Source organism: Triticum aestivum, chromosome 6B, assembly GCF_018294505.1.
Source record: "Triticum aestivum cultivar Chinese Spring chromosome 6B, IWGSC CS RefSeq v2.1, whole genome shotgun sequence".
NCBI lineage: Eukaryota > Viridiplantae > Streptophyta > Magnoliopsida > Poales > Poaceae > Triticum > Triticum aestivum.
This window is the reverse complement of record NC_057810.1, coordinates 684,792,304-684,814,029: the sequence shown is the minus strand read 5'-3', so window position 1 is coordinate 684,814,029 and position 21,726 is coordinate 684,792,304. Positions and strand designations below refer to the sequence as shown.

General features: G+C 46.4%; 1 protein-coding gene across 1 annotated transcript; it reads right to left on the bottom strand.

The window, feature by feature from the left end:
- Positions 1 to 10,624: 10,624 nt before the first annotated feature.
- LOC123134855 (uncharacterized) lies at positions 10,625 to 11,376 on the bottom strand. Its single transcript, XM_044554013.1, has one exon. The coding sequence runs from the start codon at positions 11,284 to 11,286 to the stop codon at positions 10,759 to 10,761; it is 528 nt and encodes a 175-aa protein (XP_044409948.1). The 5' UTR covers positions 11,287 to 11,376; the 3' UTR covers positions 10,625 to 10,758.
- Positions 11,377 to 21,726: the final 10,350 nt, after the last annotated feature.

Sequence of the window (21,726 nt, the reverse complement as noted above, 5' to 3'; positions counted from 1 at the left end):
ACGGCCTCGAGGGGAGGGTCCGGGTAGGAGGTGAGGCCACGGGAGAAGAGGGAGCGGAGGGTTGGGGCTCGGGGGTCGGCGACGGCGATCGGCGAAAGAGGCGCCGGCGGTCGGTGAGGGAGGCGGCGGAATTGGATCTGGATCTGGATCTTGAAGGGACTGAGGGGGAAGGGTGTGCCTGTGACTAAGGGAACGAGGGAGAGGTGCTAGATTGAGGGACTGCGGGAGGGTGTGGACGGCTCAGATCGAGTATAGTGGGGGGTGATTCGTGGGCTGCCTCTTGATTGGTTCAAAATATGAGGTATTTAAAATTATTTCTTAGACCTAAAAATAGGGTATTTTCTGAAGCAGCTGCCAAAACTATTTTTCAAAATGGCATCAATAAAATTTTCACGTAATTTAGACCACATTTTATGGGTGATAACCAATTTGTATGCATTTCCGATCCTTCTAGCTATTTTTTGTCATTTAAAAAAATTCTTGTTGCAACCCCCTCATAGTTTGCTCGTGATTTTTTCCAAAAAAAAATTAGGTACAAAAGTAGCTATTTCATTACAGAAACACCAAAAGTTTTTCAAGATTCAACCACTAGCTAGGAACGGTCATTCCCGTCGTTTTGACCGCATTTTGAAACGGGCATAAAAAATAAAAAAAATAAAAAAATTGGAAAACCTTCGCATTGTGTCATTACATGTGACCAAGATACCAAAAAAAAGCTTGTAATACGACAATTATTTTAAAGAAGTGTTCTCAAAAATGAGCTATCATGCGTGAAGATTCATGGCTTTCAAGCCAAATGATCAATCTTATGGCCACATTCATGGCATAGTTTGTTCAAATGATCTAATATTGTGCACAAGGGTGCATCTTGGAATTCCAAACAATGTTGACTAAGGGAGTTTTCATTTCCTTTGCACGGAAAATTCATTTTCCATTTTTCGAGTGCCCGAAATGAGGTTTTTTTGTGAAGGACCTACCATATATTTGTTGCAAAATTGTACCAAATAAATTTTCTAAAATACTAGGACATATTTAATGCACAATTGACCAAATGGTTGGGTGTAAAAAGTTTTGATCCACCTCTCGTGGAAAAGACAAATTCCCGCCGAATCAGTAGGAAGCGGGTCAAATTTGAACTGCAGCTACCTCATAGTTTGATCTTTATTTTTTCCAAAAATCATTTCTAGGTACATAAGTATCTATTTAATGAGAGAAACACAAAAAAATCCAAGATTCAACCACTAGCTAGGAACGGTTATTCCCGCCGTTTTGACCGCATTTTAAAACGGGCATAAAAAATTCAAAAAAAACAAAAAAAAATGGAAAACCTCCGCATTGTGTCACTATATGTGACCAAGTTTCCAGAAAAAATAATAAACTTGTAATACGGTAATTATTTAAAAAAGTGTTCTCAGAAATGAGCTATCAAGTGTGAAGATTCATGCCTTTCAAGCCAAATGATCAATCTTATGGCCACATTCATGGCATAGTTTGTTCAAATGATCACATATTGTGTACAAGGGTGCATCTTGGAATTCCAAACAATGTTGCCTAAGGGAGTTTTCATTTTCATTGCACGGAAAATCAATTTTCCATTTTTTGAGTGCCCGAAAGGAGGTTTTTTGAAGGACCTCCCAAATAATTGTTGCAAAATTGTACCAAATCATTTTTCTAAAATACTAGGACATATTTAATGCACAATTGACCAAATGGTTGGGTGTCAAAAGTTCTGATCCACCTCTGGTGAAAAAGACAAATTCCCGCCGATTCAGCTGGAAGCGGGTCAAATTTGAACTGTAGCTGCCTCGTAGTTTGCTCTTTATTTTTTCTAAAAAACATTTCTAGATACATAAGTATCTATTTAATCAGAGAAACACCAAAAAAAATCCAAGATTCAACCACTAGTTAGGAACGGTCATTCCCGCCGTTTTGACCGCATTTTGGAAAGGGCATAAAAAATTCAAAAAATTCAAAATAATGGAAAACCTCCGCATTGTGTCACTATATGTGACCAAGTTTACAGAAAAAATAATAAACTTGTAATACGGTAATTATTTTTAAAAAGTGTTCTCGGAAATGAGCTATCAAGTGTGAAGATTCATGGCTTTCAAGCCAAATGATCAATCTTATGGCCACATTCATGGCATAGTTTGTTCAAATGATCACATATTGTGCATAAGGGTGCATCTTGGAATTCCAAACAATGTTGCCTAAGGGAGTTTTCATTTTCATTGCACGGAAAATTCATTTTCCATTTTCCGAGTGCCCGAAAGGAGGTTTTTTTCTGAAGGACCTCCGAAATAATTTTTGCAAAATTGGACCAAATCATTTTTCTAAAATACTAGGACATATTTAATGCACAATTGACCAAATGGTTGGGTGTCAAAAGTTTTGATCCACCTCTGGTGAAAAAGACAAATTCCCGCCGATTCAGTTGGAAGCGGGTCAAATTTAAACTATAGCTACCTCGTAGTTTGCTCTTTATTTTTTCGAAAAATCATTTCTAGGTACATAAGTATCTATTTAATCAGATAAACACCAAAAAAATTTCAAGATTCAACCACTAGCTAGGAACGGTCATTCTCGCTGTTTTGACCGCATTTTGAAACGGGCATAAAAAATTCAAAAAAAATCAGAAAAATGGAAAACCTCCGCATTGTGTCACTATATGTGACCAAGTTTCCAGAAAAAATAATAAACTTGTAATATGGTAATTATTTTAAAAAAGTGTTCTCAGAAATGAGCTATCAGGTGTGAAGATTCATGACTTTCAAGCCAAATGATCAATCATATGGCCACATTCATGGCATAGTTTGTTCAAATGATCTCATATTGTGCACAAGGGTGCATCTTGAAATTCCAAACAATGTTGCCTAAGGGAGTTTTCATTTTCATTGCACGGAAAATTCATTTTCCATTTTCCGAGTGCCCGAAATGAGTTTTTTTTGTGAAGGACCTACCATATATTTGTTGCAAAATTGGACCAAATCAATTTTATAAAACACTAGGCTATATTTAATGCACAATTGACCAAATGGTTGGGTGTCAAAAGTTTTGATCCACCTCTGGTGAAAAAGACAAATTCCCGCCGATTGAGTTAGAAGCGGGTCAAATTTGAACTGCAGTTGCCTCATAGTTTACTATTTATTTTTTCCAAAAATCATTTATAGTTACATAAGTACCTATTTAATAATAAATACATAGTTTGGTGGTGATACGTCGAGGTTTGGGCGATGGCCGAGGCCCCCAACTCTAGAGCGTAAACTCGCATGCCCGCCGCGTGGTCACCGCGTGACCGTGGCGTTGCCATGTGTTCTGGGCAGCCTAGGCATGTCTAGTGGGTTGGGCACTCCCCAGGTAGGTGCTATAGGAAGAAAATTATAACATAACATTCTCATGAGGGGACCGATCGATGCTCAAACATGAATTAGCAGCCAAGTGTTTGATTAGCGGTACGGGAAATGTACATGGCTAATGGGCGTGAGTTTTGGCTAAGGATGATCAGTTACTAAGAAGACCGTCTTCACAAATTTTCATCTCAAAAGGAGGAGCCTAGGTGGTACTTGCTTTGCAAACTACCACACTGAACATAACTACAAATGTTGAAGCTCGGCTCAAAATAATGAATGGATTGAGCTGGCATTTGGTGGAGGATGGTTATTTGGGCATAGGAAAGCACTGTAGAAAATGGATACTATTTGGACAGGCCAAAGTGGTACTTCATTCACAAACTGCTGCTCTGAACAGAATAGGAAAATGAATATTGTTGAGTTATTTTTGAACTAGGCAAGGAATGTTTTGACATATTTGATGAAGATATAATCCAAACAATTTATGAGAATTATTTGGGAATTTTTGGAATAACAGATATATAGGTTGCTTCACAACCTAGGGAAAAAATTGACACATGGACATGACACATAGGCAAAACTGATGAGATGTCGCCTAGTCATCACAACCCACCACAATCTACAAGGCTATGACCATCTATATTGGCCGTTAACAACTAGAAATAAGGCAGCGGACCAGCCATGTTTGCTTTGTGACCATTTCGTGTAAGGATATTACGACCTTTCTGACCAAAATGGTCGCAATGGTTTAGGTTTGGAGCCCCCCGAACAGCTTTTGACCAATTGGTCTCAAATGGTCATAGATCTATGACCAATTCTTCCAGGGTCACTGACAGAAGGTCACTAGTTGACATATTTCTTGTAGTGTTGGTCATAGTTTCAATGTTTAGGGCAAACAATGAGATCCAATATGAAATAAATGCTATTGTAGTTTGACATATGCAAATTAAGAAGTTGTTGCTACATATATAAGGCCACAAAACATAGGTTCACCCCATAATATGTTAGGAGTGCCTACACCATGCAGGGATTGAGTCAAATCTAGATAATTTGAGTGTCTTTGTTTTGTAATATTTAATTCATAGGGCGACTCCTTCAATATTGGCATTTCAACTCTTAGTTGTTAACCTCTAGACTCCGGAATAAACTCGCGGTAGTTTTTGTATGGTTTCATATGTTTAGTCATGTCATTTCCATGTATTTTAATATGTGATGTTAACACGTAAGCGTAATTAACCACTTACCTGTCACTAGAGTATATTTGAAAAGTCATTTTGGAGTGTAATAAGCAAATATAAATGCAATGAAAAACCTTTAAAAGCCTTTTTTTTCATTAAGGCGAGTTTTGCAAAAAAAGAAAGGGACACGTTTCTCGCCGGACGACCGGCTGAACCTTGCGCCGGTCGCCCCGGCTCGCTCACTTCGTGCATGAGTCTCTACGTAGCCACGTACCCCATCGGGCCCCACGCACTACATCTCCTTCCCATCCTTTTTATCTCTTTCTGCCTTATCTACTCCCATGCTCCCCATCTCCGCCACCAGGCCGCTCTCCGGGAGCCACACAGCTGACGGCTCCTCTCCACCGCATCGCCCCTGCCCACTCATCTCTCTCCTCGGCGATCATGGCCATCCCATGTAAGCTTGAACCAGCCCCCACACCTGCTCAGCCCCCCTCCCCCACGGACGAGCGCTGCGCCTCATGGTGCACAAGGCGGCCGGCGCAGAGATGCAGATGGGCGACGACGGGGAACAAGCAGCAGGACGGCGGTGCTACAACCCGCACCTAGTGGAGCTGCAACCGTTGGGCAGCGGTGCTGGAACCGCGAAGTACCGTTGCTGCTTCCCGCCGCTGCCGCCGACGACACAATTTGTTTTTGCTGCAACCCTCACCGGCGGAGCTGCAACCGATGAGTTGTAGAGCTGGAACCAGCGTCCACCGGTGCTGGAACCGGACGCTCCTCCCACGGCCGTCGTGATTTTTGCTGGAACCAGCCTTATGCTTTGCTGGAACTTGCTGGTTTTTTTTTCTTGCTACATCGACTTTTCTTTTGGAATTTGCTTCCTGTGACTTTTATTCGAACCAATGTGGGTTTGTTGGAACCAGCTATATGTTTTGCTGGAACCTGTTAGTGTTTTTGCTACATTAACTTTTGCTGGTGGATTTTGCTTCCTGTGATTTTTGCTTCTACCGGTATTATTGTTAGCTGGAACCGGCTAATTGTTTTGCTTCAATTGATGATTGGGGGTTTGTTACTGAGATTGTTTTGCTGGATCACGAGAGTGCTAGTCGACGGAGGTGGCGAGGCAGAGATGGTGACGCCAGAGATTTTGCTACAACCACACTACCAGTGCGCTGGAACCAGCCAGCGTCAGAGCTGCAGTTGCAGCTGAAGCTGGCACCCAACGGCGGGCGTGAGACAAGGGGGGCGGCAGGCGACAACGCGCTGGTGCAGCCGGGGCCGACGACGCCGATGAACGCGGCCGTTGCGTCTCGTGAAGCAGAAGCCCGACGGAGGAGATGCGATGGGCGCGACGAGTGCGCTCTCTCCTTTTCTGGATATGATGCAGGGTGCGGAGTGTTGGGGACGAAGCATAAGATAAGATCTGAACGGTTAGAGTGGAGCCATCGAACGGGCAGGGTGCGACCGGCCCAATTTTGGGCCGGCGCACCGGCGCCTATCAGTGCCCAAAAAGAAATGCAAATTATAACTTGAGTGATGTTTATCGGGCTGAGACACACTCAGCTTATAGGCAACATCGCCGCGGAGCCGTCAACCATTTCCGTGATTGCCAAGCTTTGCCAGGATGGTTATATAAACCGTGATCTTTCTGTGGTATAAGCCGAGCATATTTTTTTGCCACTCTCGGCTTATGTTCATATAAGGCGAGCCCATTGCTTTCGTGTTTTCATTCTTTTATTAATACGCGCCGTATAGGCTTATAAGCCAAGAACGCTTACCCTCGGCTTACATCCAGATACACGGCAACTTGAGTGACACGATGTTTTGTCTACACCCGTAGAATGTATGATCGTTAAGGAAAAGGAACGCCCTACTATTTGATAATTATTGGTATGCCAAGCAGCTGATTTCCGGCGAGGAAACAGAACTGATAAAGTACACAGCCATAAAAGAAAGAGAAAACTAGACAAATCTCGTCGAAATCGTGGGATTTAATTTCCCCGTGCGAGGTTCCACAACCAAACAAGAACTTCCACAACCAAAGTGATAAAGTACGGCTTGTCGCCGGGACGCTCGCCGGCCGTGGACATGGCGGAGAGCCTGCTCATCCTGGGGATTAACCCGCCTGCGCGCCTCAGGTGCTGCGACTGCTGCGCCGCGGGGAACGGCGCGAGGGCCCTGCGGGCGCACTGCCGGCTGTTCATTCGCTTCGAGCCCAGACCACGGTTAGACGACGGGGAGGCGGGCTTGCTGCTGCCGGCCGGGGCCGCCTGCTTGCGCGCCTTGTGGATGCTGCACCGGAACGAGCCCGGGCGGTTCGTCTTCGTCGAGGAGCACGTGCAGGACTGCCGGCTCCTGGTGGAGGACGGACACGAGCCGCTGACGGACTTGCCCGGCGAGTGGGTGGCGTCGCCGCCGGCGAGCTTGGCGCAGGTGGGTGAGGCGGAGCGGCAGTTGGGTGTCGAGAGCACAGGCCCACTGGCCCGACTCGCAGCCGCCGTCGCCATGGGAGATCGAGGAGCGTGAGCAGTTGAAGTCAGGTGTGTGGAGGGAGGGGTCCCCGGAGGTTTCGGTGTCACTTGCGGTGGTTTGGGAAGACTGTGAGAGTTGTAAACCTGAGTGAAGCGGGTTGGGTGGGATTTGTAGAGACGAGCTTCAGTGGGCGAGATTTTTATAGAGACTAGAGTATCTAGGAACATTCGGATCAAGACATGGATGGTGATTGGTGAGGACCTCAACGACGTGGCGCCTCAGCTTTGGTTGAAAACCGGCCGACCTCCGACATGCACGGGAGCGCGTTATCCGGCCGCTTTTGTTGCTGCTGCTCTCTGCGTTTGCCATCTGGCTTCTCCTTCGATTCTCGTCGACCGGACGAACAGACGTCGCCGTGTCTTTCACTGCTATCTGTTATCAGCGCATTTTACTGTGAATTGCCGAGTTCCAAAATATCATGACGGAAAAGCCAGAGAAAAGTCCCCTGCATGGGAGAGCCCGAGAGCCAGATCTGGGAACATGAATGCATGGGTAATCAAAATTAGTCAGCTGTTTCTTTCTCCACATGAAGGATTACGCTTCACAATCCCGTACTTTTTCATCTTATTCCTATGTTTAAATCGATTCTGTCTTTTGTACCCAAAGCCTAAGTTATAATTTGTTTGCATATTTGGGTTTATGATAACGCGGAGTTTAAAACCAGACCACTTCTGAATATATTTAAATGATTGTGACAATAAAAATTTTGAAACATGATGATTCAGTTGTCAATATAATAATTTCTAAAAATATAATCACTATCGGTCTTGTTTTAAAAATGTTGTCAGAAAAAACAAATTTTACAAAAATAATGTAAGTCAAACTTTTATTTCAAAATATATTAGACATCTATTTATCTGAATGAAACTAAATGAGTAGGAAATAATATGTGATTGCATGTTACAGGAGAGAGAAAAAACACTACTCATGTCTTGGATGACATCCGCGATCTCAACATTTTCGATCGCGTTCCCATGCGTCTTGATCAATACACCTCCACCTACTCTGCCTGGAAAACCTACTTCTCCTTGGTCTTCTGCGAGTATTACCACCATGATCACGTCGACGACTCTGTTAGCGCAAGTCTCACGAAGGGAGGCGCGGAGTGGATGGCCATAGACGCCACGCTTATCCGCTGGTTCTACGACCATCTTGAAGGACCTCTTCCACAAGGTCGTACGCGATTACGATGATGCCTACTCCATGTGCACGAGCCTCAATGGCTTCTTCACCGACAACCACCTCCAGCTCTGGTGTTCCCTCAGCTGGAATTCTACGGGTGTCATTAGCATGACTTCTCCATTGATGACTATCGCATGCACCTGAAGATGCACTCCGATGACCTGGGTGACATCGGAGAAGTGATCTCCGATGAGCTCCTTCTTAGCACCCTCGCTACCAGCCTAAATGAGGATTTTGGCAACGCCGCCTCCAACCTCACCTTGCTACCCTCCGCCGACCTTCCAAGAGGCCGTGTCATACCTGCGCTTGGAGGAGCGCCTGTTGAAGCGGGTGAAGGCACTAAAAAAGTGCTTGCTGGGAAGCAACCCAATATTTCTTTTTATTTTTTTCTTGTGTGTCAATATGGTTATTGTTATTGTAATGATCATAATGTGCCAAGAGTAGCCTTGAGGATGTTTACAAAGTACTTTCTTATAATTTCTCTATTACGTCCTAAGTTTTCATAATTTTTGAAGTTGCAGAAGTTAAATTAGATTACAACGGTCGTTCTGGTTTTGACAGATTGTTGTTATGTTTTGTTATCTGCTTATACTTGAGTATCCATGGTTTATATTGGGGGATATAAATTGTGGAAATGAGAGTATACAATAGCTATTGTTTGAAAATAATTATGCAAATTGTCTTGACCGTACATGTAAGGTGATTTATTTTTATGTGTACTAACCCCTCTAATAAGTTTTGCGAAATTTGTGTGGATAGAGTTTTTAACATTGAGGGGAGACATCTATATTAGAGGAATAAGAAGAGACAAGAGTTAAGCTTGGGGATACTCAAGGCGCCCGAAGGAAATATTCAAGGAAATTCAAGCATCTAAGCTTGGAGATGCCCCGGAACGTGATAGTTTATAGGGTGATTCCCTCAATATTGGCATTCAAACTCTTAGTTGTTAACTTTCTACTCTAATAACAAGTGTTACCTCTAGACTCCGAAATATAATATACTGGTCATAGTTTGTGTACGGTTCCATATATTTGGTCATGTCGTTTCCATGCATGTTAATATGTGAAGTTTGTTGGCAATAAGCCATGTTCGTGCGCTGGCGACCGGCGTCGGGTCCAGGGCGTGGGTGCGCGTGTGTCGCGATGGTGTGTGTGCACCCGAGTCCACCGTGTAGCGCTGCGGCCGTTGATGATCTGTTGGAACTCCAGGCGCAGCATGCGCGTAGGAGCGCGTCGTGCGAGCCGGCCAGGGCGTGCTGATCCGGCGGCCTAGCGAGAGTGGAGGCGCGTATAGGCTAGTTAGTTAGTGCATGCATCAGCTGGGTAAGGAAGTGCATGTAGGGTTAGTTAGTGGGTGCTACGTGCGTGCGTGGCCGAGTGTGGCGGCCAGCCCTGTGTGCTGGGCTATATAAGCTGATGTAGTGCATCTTGTTCGTTGAGCTGAGAGGAAGAAGAGCCGCGCTGCGAGGAGGAGGCGGCAACAACATGTAATTAACCACTTACTTGTCACAAGAGTATATTTGAAAAGTCATTTTAAAATGCAATAAGTAAATATAAATGCAATAGAAAAATATTAAAAAGTCATTTTTCATTAAGAAATAGTTCTACAAAAAATATGCAAAGTATAAGCCAAGTGTTGTTTATCGGGTACTAGGCTTACGTATTACATAAGCCGAGCCTCTCATATACACAACTTACAGTCAACACCGTGGCGGAGTCGTACTCTTTATGTGGTATATGCAGAGCTTATTTTGTAAGCCGAGTATACTTTTTGTCCGATGCAAAAAAAAAAAGAATATACTTTTTGTCACTCTCGGCTTAGGCCCTGTTTGGTTCATAAGTCCTATGACTTTCTTTAGTCCCAACTTATAAGTCTCAAGTCCCTAAAAAGTCCCTACCTGTTTGGTTCCTGAGACTTAGAAGTCCCTATAAGACCATATTACAACTATAAGTTCCTATAAGTCCCTCCTTGAGAGTCTTATTTTATAAATATCAAATGCCCACTTTAAGTCTCTATAAATCTCTCCTGTTTGGTTTAGATGGGACTTATAGAGACTTTTTTAAGTTCCTAAGCCAATAAGTCCCTAGAAACAAACACCCTCTTATACGTTTCACTGTCTTTGCCGTGTTTTCTTCTTTCAATACTCAACATATAGGAGCCGAGAACCCATGAACTTATGCTTGGCTTACATCCAGATACACAGGAACTTAAGTGAGACGATCTTTTGTCTACACCGGTACAATGTACTCCCTCCGTCCGAAAATACTTGTCATCAAAATAGACAAAAAATGATGTATCTAGAACTAAAATACATCTAAATACATCCACTTTTATTCATTTTGATGACAAGTATTTCTGGATGGAGGGAGTATGATCGTTAAGGAAAAATGGAACGCCCGACTATTTGATAATTGTTGGTATGCCAAGCAGCTGATTTCCGGCGAGGAAACAGAACTGATAAAGTACAGAAGCAGAAAAGAAAAACTACACAAATCCCGTTGGAATCGTGGGATTTAAATTCCCCGTGCGAGGTTCCACAACCAAACAAGAAAATCTACACTAACTTCCACAACCAAACTGATAAAGTACAGCGTGTCGCCGGGACGCTCGCCGGCCGTGGACATTGTGGAGAGCCTGCTCGTCCTGGGGATTAACCCGCCCGCGCGCCTCAGGTGCTGCGACTGCTGCGCCGCGGCGGACGGCGCGAGGGCCCTGCGGGCGCACTGCTGGCTGTTCATTCGCCTCGGGCCCAGACCGCGGCTGGACGGCGGGGAGGCGGGCTTGCTGCTGCCGGCGGCGGCCGCCTGCTTGCGCGCCTTGTGGAGGCTGCACCGGAACGAGCCCGGGTGGTTCGTCGGGGAGCACGTGCAGAAGCGCCGGCTCCTGGTAGAGGACGGGGACGAGCCGCTGACGGATTTGCCCGGCCCCGGCGAGTGGGTGGCGCCGCCGCCGGCGAGTTTGACGGGGGTGGGTGAGGCGGAGCGGCAGTTGGGTGTCGACAGCACTGGCCCGCTGGACCGACTAGCAGCCGCCGTCTCCATGAGAGATCGAGGAGTGTGTGCAGTTGAAGTCGGGTGCGTGGAGGGGATAGAGGTTCGGGTGTCACTCTGCGATGGTTTGGGAGACTGAGAGTTGTAAGCCTGAATTTATAGGGACGAGCTTCAGTAGGCGAGATTTTTATAGAGACGAGTATCTAGGACCTGAACGACGTGGCGCGCGGGCAGAGAGCAGCGACTGTGGGATCGCCTCAGCTTTGCTTGGAAACCGGCCGACCTCTGAAATGCATGCACGGGAGCATCGTCAATTTGTGGAGTACGCGGGAAGGAAGTGATGGTGGAGCCGGCGATGGTGCCGCAGCGCGTCGTCATCCGGCCGCTTTTGTTGCTACTGCTCTGCGTCTCTGACTCTCCTTCGATTCTGGTCGACCGAACGATTAGACGTTGACGTCTCTTTCAGTTTCACTGCCATCCGTTTCTCTGTCGCTTTCTTTTTTCTGTCTTGTGTGCATGGGCGCAATTTACTGTGAACTGCTAGGTGCCCGGTAGTCTGATCCCAGCGGTTCCCCTCATAGATTTTAATCACGACAGGCTTTAAGTACTGAGCCTGGCCATGTGCAGCCGGATGGTGGCAGTCAACACTTAATCCAAATTGGAGGCTGAGATCATGTATGCTCTCACTTGATCTGTCCTAATTTAGTTTATGTTGTTGTTATGTTGTAATGCATAATTATACATTGTTTGACTATGGGTCTATGAGAAAAAGGGTTTCCCCTGCTTTGTATTACAAAGCAACCAACCGATACAACTGACGATAGAGGCTGGGGCGGAAGCAACACAAACACGCCCAAAAGAAAAGAAAGAGAAAAAAGAAAAGAAACATATGCCGATAACGGCGGATCGACAAAAACGACGAAGCCTCGTGACCGCTGCGTCCACCGGAGATCGCCCACCAGAGATCGCCCACCAAGCTCTGAGACTCCGAAGTGCAGGTACCCAACAACACCTTCAAGAAGGGATGCGACGATGACGACGCTGCTGCCAATGGTTTCCCCCGGTACACGACGAGGAGAGAGGAAGGGTATCCCCGACGCCCTCCAGGAAGGTCCGGCGGCACCCTCAGGCGCCACCCGTCGGTGTCGGCCAAGCCGACAGAGATTTCTCCCGATCCCAGCCTCTACCTCAGGCAATCCGGAGCTCGCCACCAGACCGACCACCACCCTGCGCCAACACGGACATGAAGCTTCCCACGATGTTTCACCACGGCACCACGAAGATGGTCTTGTTGGAAATATGCCCTAGAGGCAACAATAAAATGATTATTATTATATTTCCTTGTTCATGATAATTGTCTATTATTCATGTTATAATTGTATTAACCGGAAACCGTGATACATGTGTGAATACATAGACCATAACATGTTCCTAGTGAGCCTCTAGTTGACTAGCTCGTTGATCAACAGATGGTCATGGTTTCCTGACTATGGACATTGGATGTCATTGATAACGGGATCACATCGTTAGGAGAATGATGTGATGGACAAGACCCAATCCTAAGCATAGCACAAGGTCGTGTAGTTCGTTTGCTAAAGCTTTTGTAATGTCAAGTATCAGTTCCTTAGACCATGAGATTGTGTAACTCTCGGATACCGTAGGAGTTCTTTGGGTGCCCCAAACGTCACAACGTAACTGGGTGACTATAAAGGTGCACTACAGGTATCTCCAAAAGTGTCTGTTGGGTTGACACGAATCGAGACTGGTATTTGTCACTCCGTATGACGGAGAGGTATCTCTGGGCCCACACGATAATGCATCATCATAATGAGCTCAATGTGACTAAGTGGTTAGTCACGGGATCATGCATTATGTAACGAGTAAAGTGACTTGCCGGTGACGAGATTGAACGAGGTATTGGGATACCGACGATCGAATCTCAGGCAAGTAACGTACCGATTGACAAAGGGAATTGCATATGTGATTACTTGAATCCTCGACATCGTGGTTCATCCGATGAGATCATCGTGGAACATGTGGGAGCCAACATGGGTATCTAGATCCCGTTGTTGGTTATTGGCCGGAGAGCTGTCTCGGTCATGTCTGCTTGATTCCCGAACCCGTAGGGTCTACACACTTAAGGTTCGATGATGCTAGGGTTATTAGGCAGACTTGTATGTGATTACTGAGTGTTGTTCGGAGACCCGGATGAGATCCCGGACATCACGAGGAGTTCTGGAATGGTCCGGAGGTGAAGATTTATATATGGGAAGTTGCCATACGGTCACCGGAAAAGTTCGGGGGCATACCGTTATTGTACCGGGGCCACCGGAGGGGTTCCGGGGGTCCACCGGGAGGGGCCACCTCTCTCAGAGGGCCTCATGGGCCGTAGAGGGAAGGGAACCAGCCCTTGGAGGGCTGGGTGCAACCCCCTCTTGGGCCCATGCGCCTAGGGTTGGGGGGGAAACCCTAATGGGGGCGTTCCCCTTGCTTGAGGGGCAAGCCCCCTCCCCTTGCCCCCCCACCTCTAGATCTCATCTAGAGGGGGACGGCCCCCTTCCCCCTTCACCTATAAATAGAGGGGCGAGGGGAGGGCTGCAGGACCACACCTAAGGCGCAGCCCCTCCCCTCCCCAACACCTCTCCTCCTTCGCAAGAGCTTGGCGAAGCCCTGCCGGAGTACTGCCTCTCCATCACGACCACGCCGTCGTGCTTCTGTTGGAGCCCCTCTTCCTCAACCTCTCCCTTCTCCTTGCTGGATCAAGGCGCGGGAGACATCACCGGGCTGCACGTGTGTTGAACGTGGAGGTGCCGTTGTTCGGCGCTAAGATCGATATCCACCGCGATCTGAATTGCTTCGAGTACGACTCCCTCATCCGCGTTCTTGTAACGCTTCCGTCTCGCGGTCTTCAAGGGTATGAAGATGCACTCCCCTCTCTCTCTCTTTGCTAGTTACTCCATAGATTGATCTTGGTGATGCATAGAAAGTTTTTATTTTCTGCAATGATCCCCAACAGTGGCATCATGAGCCAGGTTTATGCGTAGTTTCTATGCACGAGTAGAACACAATTTTGTTGTGGACGTAGATTTTGTCAATTTACTTGTCACTACTAGTTTTATATTGTTTCGGCGGCATCGTGGGATGAAGCGGCCCAGACTGACCTTACATGTACGCTTACGTGAGACAGGTTCCACCGACTGACATGCACTAGTTGCATAAGGTGGCTAGCGGGTGTCTGTCTCTCCCACCTTAGTCAGATCGGATTCGATGAAAAGGGTCCTTATGAAGGGTAAATAGAAATTGGCATATCACGTTGTGGTTTTTGGCGTAGGTAAGAAATGTTCTTGCTAGAACCCTATTGCAGCCACGTAAAAACATGCAATAACAATTAGAGGACATCTAACTTGTTTTTGCAGCATATGCCTTGTGATGTGATATGGCCAAAAAGGATGTGATGAATGAAATATATGTGATGTATGAGATTGATAATGTTCTTGTAATAGGAATCATGACTTGCATGTCGATGAGTATGACAACCGGCAGGAGCCATAGGAGTTGTCTTTATTTATTGTATGACCTGTGTGTTACTGAATAACGTCATGTAATTACTTTACTTCATTGCTAAACCGTTAGCCATAGTAGTAGAAGTAATAGTTGGTGAGACAACTTCATGGAGACACGATGATGGAGATCATGATGATGGAGATCATGGTGTCACGCCGGTGACGATGATGATCATGGCGCCCCGAAGATAGAGATCAAAAGGAGCAAAATGATATTGGCCATATCATGTCACTATTTGATTGCATGTGATGTTTATCATGTTTTTGCGTCTTATTTGCTTAGAACGACGGTAGTAAATAAGATGATACCTCATAATAATTTCAAGAAAGTGTTTCCCCTAACTGTGCGCCGTTGCGAAAGTTCGTTGTTTCGAAGCACCACGTGATGATCGGGTGTGATAGATTATAACATTCACATACAACGGGTGTAAGCCAGATTTACACATGCAAAACACTTAGGTTGACATGTAGAGACATGCCCTCGGAACACAAGAGACCGAAAGGTCGAACATGAGTCGTATAGAAGATACGATCAACATGAAGATGTTCACCGATGATGACTAGTCCGTCTCACGTGATGATCAGACACGGCCTAGTTTACTCGGATCATGTATCACTTAGATGACTAGAGGGATGTCTATCTGAGTGGGAGTTCATTATTATTTGATTAGATGAACTTAATTATCATGAACTTAGTCTAAAACTTTTGCAAAATGTCTTGTAGATCAAATGGCCTACGCTCATGTCAACCTCAACTTCAACGCGTTCCTAGATAAAACCAAGCTGAAATACGATGGTAGCAACTATACAGGCTGGGTCCGGAACTTGAGGATCATCCTCATAGCTGCCAAGAAAGCATATGTCCTAGAAGCACCGCTAGGTGAAGCACCCGTCCCAGCGAAACAAGACGTTATGAACGCTTCGCAGTCGCGTGTTGATGATTACTCCCTCGTTCAGTGCGGCATGCTTTACAGCTTAGAACCGGGGCTCCAAAAGTGTTTTGAGCAACACAGAGCATATGCGATGTTCCAAGAGCTGAAAGTGGTTTTACAAGGTCATGCCCGGGTCGAGAGATATGAAGTCTCCGACAAGTTCTACAGTTGTAAGATGGAGGAAAATAGTTCTATCAGCAAGCACATACTCAAAATGTCTGGGTTGCACAACCGCTTGTCCCAGCTGGACATTAACCTCCCGGATGAGGCGGTCATTGACAGAATCCTTTAGTCGCTCCCACCAAGCTACAAGAGCTTTGTGATTAACTACAATATGCCGGGGATGGTGAAAACTATTCCTGAGGTATTTTCAAGCTGAAATCAGTGGAGGTAGAAATAAAAAAGGAACATCAAGTGTTGATGGTCAATAAAACCACTAGTTTCAAGAAAGGCAAGGGTAAGAAGAACTACAAGAAGGACGGCAAGGGAGTTGCCGCTCCCGGTAAGCCAGTTGCCGGGAAGAAGCCAAAGCACGGACCCAAACCTGAGACTGAGTGCTTTTATTGCAAGGGGAACGGTCACTGGAAGCGGAACTGCCCCAAGTACTTACCGGATAAGAAGGTCGGCAACACCAAAGGTATATGTGATATACATGTTATTGATGTGTACCTTACCAGTACTCGTAGTAGCTCCTAGGTATTTGATACCGGTGCGGTTGCTCATATTTGTAACTCAAAACAGGAGTTGCGGAATAAGCGGAGACTGGCGAAGTACGAGGTGACGACGCGGATCAGGAATGGTTCCAAGGTCGATGTGATCGCCATTGGCACGTTACCTCTACATTTACCTACAGGATTAGTTTTAAACCTCAATAATTGTTATTTAGTGCCAGCTTTGAGCATATACATTGTATCTGGATCTCGTTTATTACGAGATGGCTACTCATTTAAATCCGAGAATAATGGTTGTTCTATTTATATGAGAGGTATGTTTTATGGTCATGCCCCGCTGGTCAATGGTTTAGTCTTAATGAATCTCAAACGTGATGTTACACATATTCATAGTGTGAATACAAAAAGATGTAAGATTGATAATGATAGTCCCACATATCTGTGGCACTTCCGCCTTGGTCACATTGGTGTCAAACGCATGAAGAAGCTCCATGCAGATGGACTTTTGGAGTCTCTTGATTTCGAATCATTTGACACGTGTGAACCATGCCTCATGGGCAAAATGACCAAGACTCCGTTCTCCGGGATAATGGAGCGAGCAACCAACTTATTGGAAATTAGACATACTGATGTGTGCGGTCCAATGAGCGTTGAGGCTCGCGGTGGCTATCGTTATGTTCTCACCCTCACTGATGACTTAAGTAGATATGGGTATGTCTACTTAATGAAACACAAGTCTGAGACCTTTGAAAAGTTCAAGGAATTTTAGAATGAGGTAGAAAATCAACGTCACAGAAAAATAAAGTTCTTACGATCAGATCATGGGGGAGAATATTTAAGTTACAAGTTTGATACGCACTTAAGGAAATGTGGAATTGTTTCACACTCACGCTGCCTGGAACACCTCAGCGTAACGGTGTGTCCGAACGTCGTAATCATACTCTATTGGATACGGTGCGGTCTATGATGTCTCTTACCGATTTACCGCTATCATTTTGGGGATACGCTTTAGAGACAGCTACATTCACTTTAAATAGGGCACCATCTAAATCCGTTGAGACGACACCGTATGAATTATGGTTTGGATAGAAACCTAAGCTGTCGTTTCTAAAAGTTTGGGGATGCGATTCTTATGTCAAGAAACTTCAACCTGAAAATCTCGAACCCAAGTCGGAAAAATGTGTCTTCATAGGATACCCTTAGGAAACAATTGGATATCCCTTCTACCTCAGATCCGAGGGCAAGATCTTTGTTGCCAAGAATGGTTCCTTTCTGGAGAAAGAGTTTCTCTCGAAAGAAGTAAGTGGGAGGAAGGTGGAACTTGATGAAGTACTACCTCTTGAACCGGTAAGTACCGTAGCGAGGAAGATGTTCGTGTGGTGCCTACACCGACTGGAGAGGAAGTTAATGATGATGATCAAGGTACTTCGGATCAAGTTACTACTGAACTTCGTAGGTCCACAAGGACACGTTCCACACCAGAATGGTATGGCAACCCTGTCCTGGAAACCATGTTGTTAGACAACGGTGAACCATCGAACTATGAAGAAGCGATGGCGGGCCTAGATTCCAACAAATGGCTTGAAGCCATGCAATCCGAGATAGGATCCATGTATGAAAACAAAGCATGGACTTTGACAGACTTGCTCGATGATCGGCGAGTGATAGAAAATAAATGGATCTTTAAGAAGAAGACGGACGCAGATGGTAATTTTACCATCTATAAAGCTTGACTTGTCGCTAAGGTTATCGACAAGTTCAAGGGGTTGACTACGACGAGACTTTCTCTCCCGTAGCGAAGCTGAAGTCTGTCCGAATCATGTTAGCAATTGCCGCATTTATGATTATGAGATATGGCAAATGGACGTCAAAATGGCATTCCTTAACGACTATCTTAAGGAAGAATTGTATATGATGCAGTCGGAAGGTTTTGTCGATCCTAAGAATGCTAATTCCAGTGATCCATCTATGGGCTGGTGCAAGCATCTCGGAGTTGGAACATTCGCTTTGATGAGATGATCAAAGCGTTTGGGTTTATGCAAACTTATGGAGAAGCCTGCGTTTACAAGAAAGTGAGTGGGAGCTCTGTAGCATTTCTCATACTATATGTGGATGACATACTTTTGATGGGAAATGATATAGAACTCTTGGACAGCATAAAGGCCTACTTGAATAAGTGTTTTTCAATGAAGGACCTTGGAGAAGCTGCTTATATATTAGGCATTAAGATCTATAGAGATAGATCAAGACGCCCCATAGGTCTTTCACAAAGCACATACCTTGATAAGATATTGAAGAAGTTCGATATGGATCAGTCCAAGAAGGGGTTCTTGCCTGTGTTGCAAGGTGTAAAATTGAGCTCAGCTCAATCCCCGACCACGGCAGAAGATAAAGAAAAGATGAGTGTCATCCCCTATGCCTTGGCCATAGGGTCTATTATGTATGCCATGTTGTGTACCAGACCTGGTGTAAACCTTGCCATAAGTTTGGTAGCAAGATACCAAAGCAATCCCGGCATGGAACACTGGACAGCGGTCAAGAATATCCTGAAGTACCTGAAAAGTACTAAGGATATGTTTCTCGTTTATGGAGGTGACGAATAGCTCGTCGTAAAGGGTTACGTCGATGCTAGCTTCAACGCAGATCTGGATGACTCCAAGTCACAAACCGGATACGTGTATATTTTGAATGGTGGGGCGGTGAGCTGGTGCAGCAGCAAGCAAAGCGTCGTGGCGGGATCTACATGTGAATCGGAGTATATGGCAGCCTCGGAGGCAGCACATGAAGCAATCTGGATGAAGGAGATCATCACCGACCTAGCAGTTATTCCCAATGCGTCGGGGCCGATCACTCTCTTCTTTGACAACATTGGAGCTATTGCCCTTGCCAAGGAGCCCAGGTTTCACAAGAAGACCAGGCACATCAAGCGTCACTTCAACTCCATTCGTGAAAATGTTCAAGATGGAGATATAGATATTTGCAAAGTGCATACGGATCTGAATGTCGCAGATCCGTTGAAAAACCTCTTCCGCGAGCAAAACATGATCAACACCAGAACTCTATGGGTGTTCGATTCATCACAGTGTAACTAGATTATTGACTCTAGTGCAAGTGGGTGACTATTGGAAATATGCCCTAGAGGCAATAATAAAAAGATTATTATTATAGTTCCTTGTTCATGATAATTGTCTATTATTCATGCTATAATTGTATTAACCAGAAACCGTGATACATATGTGAATACATAGACCATAACCTGTCCCTAGTGAGCCTCTAGTTGACTAGCTCGTTGATCAACAGATGGTTATGGTTTCCTAACTATGGACATTCGATGTCATTGATAACGGGATCACATCATTAGGAGAATGATGTGATGGACAAGACCCAATCCTAAGCATAGCACAAGGTCGTGTAGTTTGTTTGCTAAAGCTTTTCTAATGTCAAGTATCAGTTCCTTAGACCATGAGATTGTGTAACTACCGGATACCGTAGGAGTGCTTTGGGTGCCCCAAATGTCACAACGTAACTGGGTGACTATAAAGGTGCACTACAGGTATCTCCAAAAGTGTCTGTTGGGTTGACACGAATCGAGACTGGAATTTGTCACTCCGTATGACGGAGAGGTATCTCTGGGCCCACTCGGTAATGTATCATCATAATGAGATCAATGTGACTAAGTGGTTAGTCACGGGATCATGCATTATGTAATGAGTAAAGTGACTTGCCGGTGACGAGATTGAACGAGGTATTGGGATACCGACGATCGAATCTCGGGCAAGTAACGTACCGATTGACAGAGGGAATTGCATACGGGATTACTTGAATCCTCGACATCGTAGTTCATCCGATGAGATCATCATGGAACATGTGTGAGCCAACATGGGTATCCAGATCTCGCTGTTGGTTACTGGCCGGAGAGCTGTCTTGGTCATGTCTGCTTGATTCCCGAACCCGTAGGGTCTACACACTTAAGGTTCGATGATGCTAGGGTTATTAGGAAGACTTGTATGTGATCACCGAATGTTGTTTGGAGTCCCGGATGTGATCCCGGACGTCACGAGGAGTACCGGAATGGTTCGGAGGTGAAGATTTATATATGGGAAGTTGTCATACGGTCACCGGAAAAGTTCGGGGGCATACCGGTATTGTACCGGGGCCACCGGAGGGGTTCCGGGGGTCCACCGGGAGGGGCCACATATCTCGGAGGGCCTCATGGGCCGTATAGGGAAGGGAAACAACCCTTGGAAGGCTGGGCGCAACCCCCCCCCTTGGGCCAATGCGCCTAGGGTTGGGGGGGAAACCCTAAAGGGGGCGCCCCCCTTGCTTGGGGGCCAAGCCCCCTTCCCTGGGCCGCCGCCCCCTCTAGATCTCATCTAGAGGGGGCCGGCCCCCTTCCCCCTTCTCCTATAAATAGAGGGGCGAGGGGAGGGCTGCAGGACCACACCTAAGGCGCAGCCCCTCCCCTCCCCAACATCTCTCCTCCTCCGCAAGAGCTTGGCGAAGCCCTGCCGGAGTACTGCCTCTCCATCACCACCACGCCGTCGTGCTGCTGCTGGAGCCCCTCTTCCTCATCCTATCCCTCCTCCTTGCTGGATCAAGGCGCGGGAGATGTCACCGGGCTGCACGTGTGTTGAACGCAAAGGTGCCATTGTTCAGCGCTAAGATCGGTATCCACCACGATCTAAATCGCTTCGAGTACGACTCCCTCATCCACGTTCTTGTAACGCTTCCGCCTCGCGGTCTTTAAGGGTATGAAGATGCACTCCCCTCTCTCTCTCTCTTTGCTAGTTACTCCATAGATTAATCTTGGTGATGCGTAGAAATTTTTTATTTTCTGCAACGATCCCCAACAGGTCTGCACAACGGAGAAGAGGAGCCGGGACTAGGGCAACAACACCGTCGGCATACGGGAGGGCCTCACATCCACCATCCACGATGGTAGGCGACCGGACACCATGGCAGGAGCCTACCGGGCCCGTGTCCCAACAGGCCCGGCTGGGCCCTCAAAGACCCGGACAGCTCCCGCCTCCGCGCAGCAGCTGGTATGCCGTCGGTGTCGTTATCCCAGTCCAATCGCTCCCCTGCCTCCCCATAGAGAGAGCGTCGCGGTCGCTCCAGAGCCGACCCGCAAGGACCCAGAAGGGACCCTAAGGGCCCAGATATAGGCCGGGGACGCGCCCCCGGCCGGCCAGCACCACCGGACAACCCCGCCGCCAAGAGGCGGCACCATCCACGACGAGCATCGCCGGCGTCCACACCAGGACGCCGGACCACCACCGGCCGAGGCGCACCGCCACCGGCCATCACCGCCCGAGCAGGGCAGGA

Excerpts from the sequence above, each read along its gene's own strand:
- LOC123134855 (XM_044554013.1), bottom strand. The coding sequence starts at position 11,286 with ATGGAGACGGCGGCTGCTAGTCGGTCCAGCGGGCCAGTGCTGTCGACA.